An 8,990-nucleotide genomic window follows, 5' to 3' on the forward strand; every position below is an offset into this window, starting at 1 on the left:
GGACTTAATGAGACATTTCTTGGTGGCTGTGCCCAGATTCTGGAATTCGCCCAAAGCAAGGTTACATTGGTTTCCTCTTCGCAAGCCTTTGACATTGAATCTTGGAAGGGGGTTTAACTGTTTGAGGGATGACTAACTTTTACTGTTGTGTTTTTTATCAACTGGATTTTATATTATGTTTTAATCAAGATTTTAATATTTTAGTATAGTTAGAGAACAAGTGTGGTATAGTGGTTGAAACACTGGACTTGGACTCTAGAGACCAGGTTAAAATCTCCACTCAGCCATGGAAACCCACTGAGTGACTTTGGGCAAGTCATACACTCTCAGTGGAAGATGCACACCCCTGGACAAATCTTGTTAAGAAAATAATAATAATAATAATAATAATAATAATAATAAATTTATTTGTATTTTCCTGCCTCTCCCAGGTGGATCGAGGCGGGATTACAACCCAACAGTAACAATAAAATACAAGAATAAAATACATAAGTTCAAACATTAAAACAGTTAAAAACAGTGCATTCAACTTTTATAAGATAAAATGTTCTGATCCTGGATAGCAGAGTGAATGATGTTGTTACAGAAGATTGGGTGGATAGGCTTGCCGGAAGAGATCCATCTGAACTGCCCTCTTGAAACCCTCCAAGGAGGTAATAAGACAGACCTCTTCTGGGAGGTTGTTACATAGTTTAGGAGCCACTGAGGTAAAGGTTCTTTGATAAGTTGAGACCAGTTTGAAAAATTCCAGCAGATTTTTCCCAGAGGTTCTGAGAGTGCGGGGTGGATTATACAGGGAGAGGCGTTCCTTTAAGTAATTTGGGCCCAAGCCATATAGGGCTTTATAGGTGATAACCAACATCTTGTATTGCGCCCAGAAGCTAACAGGTACCCATTAAGATCTTTCAAAATAGGTGTTATGTGATCAAATTTTGAAGAACCAGTGACCAATCTGATTGCCACATTTTGTACTAATTGAAGCTTCTGAACTTGGTACAAGGGTGGCCCCATGTAGAGCGCATTACAGAAATCAAGGCGAGAGATTACCAGTGCAAGTACCACTGTTTCAAGGTCCTTTCGGTCCAGGTAGGGATGCAGTTGGTGTATCAACCAAAGTTGGTACCAAGCACTCCTGGCTGTCGCATCTACTTGAGATGACAACTGTAGCGATAAGTCCAGGAGTACTCTCAAACTGCAAACTTGGTCCTTTAGGGAAAGTATGACCCAGTCCAAGACAGGTTGACTAATTTCCTTCCCAGGACCTAGGGAACCTATTGCTAGTGCCTCCATTTTCTCTGTTTGTTTTCCCTCATCCAGCCCATTACTGACCCCAGACAGGTGTCCAGAGGAGAGATGCCATCCCTAGTCACTGCAGCAGTAGCAGACATAGAGAAATAAATCTGGGTGTCATCAGCGTACTGATAACACCGTGCCCCATGTCTCTGGATGATCTCTCCCGGCGGCTTCATGTAAATGTTAAATAGCATAGGGGATAAAATGGCACCCTGAGGGACGCCAGATGTCAGCTCTCTCTTAGAGGAGCAGCTATCCCCCAGCCTCACCATCTGGAATCTGCACGAGAGGTAGGAACGGAACCACTGGAGCACAGTGCCCCTAATGCCTAACTCCCTCAGGCATTCCAGAAGGATACCATGGTCTATGATATTGAATGCCGCTGATATGTCCATGAGCACCAACTGGGTCACACTTCGCCTGTCGATGCCCAGATGGAGATCATCGACCAAGGCAAGCAAGGCCGTCTCAACTCCGTATCCCACTCTAAAGCCAGTTTGAAATAGGTTCAGATAATTGGCTTCATCCAAGACAGCCTGGAGCTGGAAAACCCTGTGAGAAATTTGCCTTAGGGTTGCCATAACTCAGAAATGACTTGAGTTAGTCAGCCTGAACTTGACAGAAAAGAAAAGTAATTCTGCTAATAGCATTATTAGTAAAATACTATTGTGTATCTGTTTTGGCAATGCAACTAAGTTCCAGGGCCAAACTGAGTTAACACTGGAGTTTGAGGGCCAAGTTGTCACTTAGTCAGTTGGTTAATAAAATCAAAATGCCAAAACGCCTGAAAAGCTTAATATATAAAAATATATAATAAGCTTAATAAATAAAATAAAATGTTCCCCAGTAATTGCACACGTAGAATTACAACTTTAGTAAAAACTTTATGGTTTGATCCCTCCACATAGACTTAAATGGTGAACACTAATTTAATATTTCAAAACAGATACATACAAAATTCCAGCAAACATATAAGCATGGCTTAGCTATAAAACTTGGTCTTTGTTCTCAAAGGAGGTTTGGGCTTGTGGTCCTCAAAACAACATTCCTTCCTGCAATGCTCTATTTCAAATCCCTTTGGAAAATAGAGGAAACTTTATTATGCACTATGCGTCTGTCAGTCAAAAAGAAAATTCAAAATCCCATAGGACACACCCAAACCCTCAGGTGAACATGTAGTTTTTTAGGATTTCAGCCAAGGTTTTGAGTTGTGTTGCTTTTTTAAAAAAAACAAACAGGGAGGAATGTTGTGACTAACATTCTGATTTATTTTATTTTATTGAAAATAATGCACAATCTGACTCTGCACTAATCCTTATTATCCCATTACTAATGTGTCAGTTCTTGACTTTACTCCATCTTTATATTTTATATTCAGGGGACCTCAATCTCTCTGTAAAGAACCACACCACCATGTTCTACAAAGTTCCAGGCGCATTTGCAATTATTAATAATTGGTAAAATATTGAGTTTATTGAGCTGTATCTTCCTCTGAACTCACTTCTCTAATGTCCAATTTTAGAAGTGATCCACAGTGATTGTATAATTTCATCAAGGTTCACAAATACTCCAGTAAAATAAATATTCTAGAGAAGTCAAATATCTCTTCTAATAATGTTTTATGTACTAGAAAAGGATATTCTAGAAATACAAGTATTTAGTACAATCCTTGGCACTTGGTGGAAGGACAAATAATCTGCAACCTCTGTTTTCCACATTAATAGGCTCATATTGTATGTCAAAGTTAAATTTAGACCTATATCATTCAGTTTCACCGACAAAGCCACCTTAGAGAGAAATTCCAACTCCACACAGGCAATGCTAGTGAATTCAAATGAGCTATTACTGACAAGGTCAGCGAGCTGAGCAAGAACATGAACACACAAATAATTTCTCTCTCTTCTCTAACAAGAAAATCCAGTATTCTTTCTAATGTGTTCAAGTAGCCAGACTCTTGTTCTGTTAAATAAACCAGTGAAGACTATTTATAAGCACTGATCAGCTTCATAAATTACAATTTCATTGGCATAAAATACTTTTAGCTTACCATATATACTTGACTATAAGTAAAAAAAAAAAATCCCCAAAATTGACCCTAAAATCCTGGGTTGACTTCTATATGGATCATTACAGTAATATTGCTTAGAAAAGTCCTGAAAGAGCTCTGTCCCCAATGCCCCACTCTCACTGCCACTACAAAAAGTTCTGAAAGAGCTCCTGAAGCACGGAGCGTATGTGAAAGAGGTAATTAACCTTCTCAATCCAATGTTAAAAGCTTTTTTCCCCACCTGCCTCCTCCAGATCTCTCCTGCTCACCAAACACCCCATTTCCCTTCCCTTCTCAATCCAGTTAAAACCTTCTTTCCCTATCATCTCCCTCTCTCTCTGGATCTCTCTCCCCACAAATACCCCACTTAGCTCACCTCCCCTCCCTTCCCAATCTGATATTAAAACCCTCTCTCCCCACCAGATACCCCATTTAACTCCACTTCCTTCCCTTTTTGATCCAATATTAAACCCTTCTCCTCCAGCACCAGGGAAGTGAAGTTAGGTCCAGAGAGGGAGTGGTATTTTCCTTTTGTTTTCCCCTTTACATCCTTTGCTGCATGCTCCTAGGTTTTACCCTCGACTTATTCATGGGTCATATCAAAATCTAGCATTTTGGCCCCAAAACCTGCCCTCAACTTATACATGAGTTGACTTGTACACAAGTATATACGGTAATGAATTTTTGTTATTACACTAAGCTTTAACTTTAAAATTCAGGAATAAGCAATGTACTTTATTCTGTCATTCACCCTAGTATTTCTAACTACATTTTTAGTTTACATTTAAGATACTTTTTTCTACAGTAGAGTCCTTTGATTTCTTGGAGATTGTTTCATGTGAATGGTTTTCAATAGCTGTTGTCTAGCCTATGGAGTTGAAACCTGCAAAATAATATTGTCCCCAACTGCCCAAATGAGGTTTTGGAAATAAAATATCACTAGCTGTTAATAGGTTTCTACTAAACATAGAATTTCAATACTGAAATCGTGTATTTGAAACATAATTGAAACATAGTTCATCTTCCAAATACAATGATCCCGCATTATGAGCAGTCAGTATGTGATTCTTGTCTGTAAATCCTAATATATTTGCACATACTAAGGTTTTACCCCTATGCACAGATATCTGGTAATAAGCCACACCAGACAGAGAGAGTTTGTATCCAAGTAGATAGGCACAGGACTGCCCTGTTTAGGCATTGTAATGTTACAGACCAAAAGTATTTAACAGATCCAAAAATGTTATCAAAGCGGGTAATGCTGATTAAAGACAAAGCTGTCACTAATAGTCCAGGTTCAAGGTAATGTGCCTTCCTTAGAATGTCAGTTGTTGGGAAATAACAGGAAAAAGGCAGCTGCCTTCATGTCTTTTTTGTTGGTCTCACTCAGGGCAGACTGTAGTGCAGCAATTTGAATGTTAGACTGGGATTTGGGAAATACAGGTTTAGTTCTCTACTGAGCCATGATGGTCACTGTGTGGAGTTGGGCCAATTGCGTTCCCTCTTTCAGCCCGATCACTGAATATACCTGTCATATTCCAAAGTTCATCATAAACTTGCAAAAGAAAGTGCAGGGGGCCATGTAGCAGCACCAAACACAAGGAAGCCGCAACAACTAAAGGAGAACAGTATCTTGAAATAGTTCTGGAAAATACTTTTATTAAATACTGAAAAACCAGACGTACTTTATCACAAGATATAAAAATACTGTTTTCCTATCAAGGCAAATTCAATTTTCTCGTACCATTTTAGGCATCATGTGCTTTATTGTTAGCTTGCACCAACAAAGAGTAAATGGGCATGTCCTTTGCTTTAGGTTACTGTACAGGGTTTCTTAACACTATTTTAGAGAATAATAACTTGTAGTTGAAATAGTATGCCTAACGTCCACACTTAACAATAAATAAGGAATCAGGCAAACTGGGTGCTGGTTTATTCCTTATTCCAGCTGCATAAATGGAAAAGTGGTAACGCTAGAACAAAATGATGGTTTATTATTGCACAGCAACCATTAACATTACAAGTGAGCCTTTTTAACTATGACCATTCTATGCTTCTAACGGGTAATGCAATGTAATCTGGAAAATTAGTACAGGACATAAAGTTGTTGTTACCTTTGACGAACTAGCTTATTATAGTATAAGATTGATCCTTCAATATTTCAAGCACTCTGAATTACCTCACCTTGAATACTTTGTACAGGTCTGAGAACCACTTTTCACAAAGGATTCTGACAAGCTAGAACGTGTTCACAGAGAAGAGTGACCAAGATGATCAAAGGTCCGGAAACTAAGCTTTATGGGAAATAGCTTAGGAAGCTTGGAGAAGTGAGGATGGAGAGATGACATATTTAAATATCTGAATTAGTGTACAGGATGGAGCAAGCTTGTTTTCTGCTGCTCCAGCGAGTAGGTCTTGAACCAATGGATTATGTTTACAAGAAGAGTGATTTCATCTAAACTTTGGGCAGTTTTTCTTGATTGCAAGAGCTGTCGAAAGGATTGCCTTGGCGGTGGTGGATTCCTTCACTGGAGGTCTATAAACAGAATATGGATAGCCATCTCTGAGGCATGTTCAACTGTGTATTCCTGTATAGCAGAGGGATGAACTAAAGGTCTCGAGGTTCTTCCCAGCATTTTGATTCTGTTATTAAGTGTATGCAAAGAACTGGAAGCAAGAGTGTGCGTAATTTCTGTTCTACAGTTTGTATTAGCCATCCAGAATGAATCAAAATAGAACACTACCTACAAAAGTTGCATTACAACAACAAGTATCACCAAAAATAATATAACATTGCTCTTTTTTTTTTTTTTTTTGAGGTTTGCATTAAGCCCATCTTCTTCTACACATCCCATGAAAGAATTCAAGGCAACTTTTTAACATCTTCCCCAACCTACCCATTACAAGACAGAACAGACTTATTACTAGCTTTTACAGCTAAAAAAACAATGCTTCTTACTGGATGTGGGGACTGGCAGAGTTTTCCCCCAGTTGGCACCATATTTGTGTTCATTGGCAACAAGTATTTCTTTTTCCCCTGGAAAATCACCACAGTGGAGGACAACTTTAACTACATTGAACTAGAGTATGTATGCTTAACCTTGGATGTGGTAAGAAGCAATACCTGTCCTAGATTTTTGTTTCACTGCCTATGCAAGCCAAGCGCTGGGGGAAATTAGGCTGTACCTTTGTTGACAACACTCCTTCAAATATCTGGCAACCAAGTCTGCAATTGTGTAATTATCTTGTGTACATGGGATCTGCCATGCAACACCAATCCAACAGGTTTCAAGATACAGAAAAAGACGTGTAAAGACATCACCCGAAAACCCTTACTCTAAAATTAAAACATTAACTGCTCCTCCTACATATTTCACTGTGCCACTTTAGCCTGGCAGAAAACATTACAGTTTTACACTCCCTACACCAGGGAATGTCAAAGCAAACCTGGTTGACAACGACAGCAAAGAGCAACCCATTAAAGCATTAAAAAGCCTCCCCCCCCCTTTGTGGTAGTGAAATGGATTTCAAAAAACAAAACACACAACCAAACCAACTCCAAGGAAAGCAATCCCTCCCTGGCATTTACTGCCTACCATGTGCTTCTCTGACAGCGGACGTCAGCAAAGGTGTGCTGCTGATTTTTAAATATATATTTTTACGGGAAGTCAGCAAAGGTTTAGACTACTGTCCAGATGAGAAAGACCCACCAACTGTACTGCTCTTTTTGCCTATCTTCCCCCACACAAACACAACATCAATGTTTCGGGTCTTATTCCCTAAAGGCTGGCAATAAAGCTCTCCTACAAAGAAACCCAGGACAAGAAGCAACAATAAATAATATAATATAATATATAATATAAAATAAATATAATATAATATACTGTACATGCTTGACTCTGAGTCAACCTCATTTATAAGTTGATGACAGATTTTGGGGTCAAAATTATGGCTTTTGATACGACCCATGGATAAGTCGAGGGTAAAACTTAGGGGCATGTAACAAAGGATGTCAAGAATGAAGCAAAAGGAAACGATGTCAAACAACTTACAAAATTCCAGCAAACATCCCACTAAAGGCTGGATGGATGAGAGAATAGAGGGGAATCAGTGCTTCCAGAACAGATTAAGCTCTTGCCTTTCATCAGAGGCTGGTTCCCTTTTTTGGGTCAGAGTCAGAGTAGGGCACTTACACTGACCCTCGGATAAGTCCATCCAGGTTTCTGGGGTCAGTTCTTTGACTAAAATGTCTAGACTTATACATGATTGTATACGGTAGTAAAACAAATCAAACTAAAAATCCCCCGTCTTTCCGGCCTCTTAGCAGCAGAGCCTCTGAGGGAGGCCTTACGCCATCCTCATAATACAAGGCACACACCTTTCAATGCCCACACTTTGTTCTGGCGCCTTCTGCGTTTGGATGTGCCACACGCCCGCCTTGCCAAGTGCCAGGGCACACACCCACCCAGCCCTTGCCAACAAATCTCCCTCCTTCAGCAGAGGAGCACCCAGCACCCTGGCAAAGGCACCCACCCAGCCAGCCAGAGACACATCCCCATAGCCAGCAAGAGGGAAGGAAGGGCCTTTGCTCCAAAAGAGAATACACCAGGCCACCCTTCAGGGCCCTTAGGCTTTGGCCCCTCATGAGAGGGAAATGTGGGGAAGGAGAGGAAAGAGGCCCCTTCCCCTGCCCTGCCCTGCCCTGGGCTCTTTGCCCTCCCAGGGTGACCAACATGAGAGGAGGACAAATGGAGAACCTTCCTCCTCCCAGGAACAAGAACAACAAAAATATCAGACCTTCCTTTTTCTATCCATTCCGAGCATGGCTAAGAAGCAGCAGGCGAGATCCCTGCAGTGTCTTCTCCGGGCAAAATCCATACAATAAAAAGCCATTGTAAATGCAAAGCCTGCTCCAAAGGCAGGGCCACGCTGGCACCCCTCCTGGGCTGGAGGCTGGCAGGGAGGAAGGCTCCTGCAAAGGGGGGACCACTCCCCCTCCCCTCCCCTCCCCTCCCCTGGCCGCCTTACCTGAGGCTCGGGGAGAGGTCCGCGTTGCCTCCGCCATCTTCTCCTTCTTCCTCCTCTTCCTCCTCCAGAGCTCTCAATGCAGCTTACTTTGCTCCCTGGGCGCCCAGGCAGGGAAAGCACCAGGAAGGCTGCAGGTCCTCCTCCTCCTCCTCCTCCTCCTCCCAATCTGCTGCTGCTAATAATGAGAACAGTCAAGGTGCTGCTGCTGTCTCTGCCAAGGCACTGGCAGCCTGCCCTTTCCCCCCTGGCACCTGACGCCCGGGCTGGGCTGAGGGGCTCTGGGGCTGCTGCTGCTGCCTGGCTAGGGGCAGATATAGGGAGAGGCTGGGGCTGGTGGGGAGGGAGGGAGGGAGGCAGCCTCTGAGGCGCAGGTGGCCCTGCCTTCCCTCCCTCCTGACTCTCCTCCTTGCTACACTCTGGTTGGAGAACTTCTGGCAACCTGCGCCTGGCTTTCCTCCTCCTGCCTCTGTCTGGGGCTGCATCCACGCTGGAGACATAACCCGGTTTGGCCCCGCTTTAACTCTTTTCTGGCTCAAGGCTATGGAATTCTGGGAGTTGGAGTTTGCTGTGACACCAGAACTCACAGAACTACCCAGAATTCCTTAGCACTGAGCCAGGGCAG

The 8,990-nt window shown here is 42.2% G+C and overlaps 1 protein-coding gene across 8 annotated transcripts in view; it reads right to left on the reverse strand.

Annotated features, from left to right (window-relative positions):
* The window catches only part of LOC149319441 (MAP7 domain-containing protein 2-like), a 94,814-nt gene extending 86,178 nt beyond the window's left edge, over positions 1-8,636 (reverse strand). For 2 of the 8 annotated variants that reach the window (XM_089511722.1, XM_089511721.1), the window contains exon 1: positions 8,369-8,633. In XM_089511722.1, coding sequence (XP_089367848.1) covers positions 8,369-8,405 — 37 coding nt within the window. In that variant the 5' untranslated portion in view covers positions 8,406-8,633. Of the gene's footprint in view, positions 1-8,368 lie in introns of all 8 variants that reach the window. The other 6 variants (XM_089511725.1, XM_089511724.1, XM_089511719.1 and 3 more) reach the window with 5 other exon arrangements.
* Between the last annotated feature and the right edge of the window lie 354 nt (positions 8,637-8,990).

The sequence above is a fragment of the Sceloporus occidentalis genome, unplaced genomic scaffold (assembly GCF_023333645.1).
Source record: "Sceloporus occidentalis isolate IW3139 unplaced genomic scaffold, rSceOcc1.0.p SCAF_2, whole genome shotgun sequence".
Lineage (NCBI taxonomy): Eukaryota > Metazoa > Chordata > Lepidosauria > Squamata > Phrynosomatidae > Sceloporus > Sceloporus occidentalis.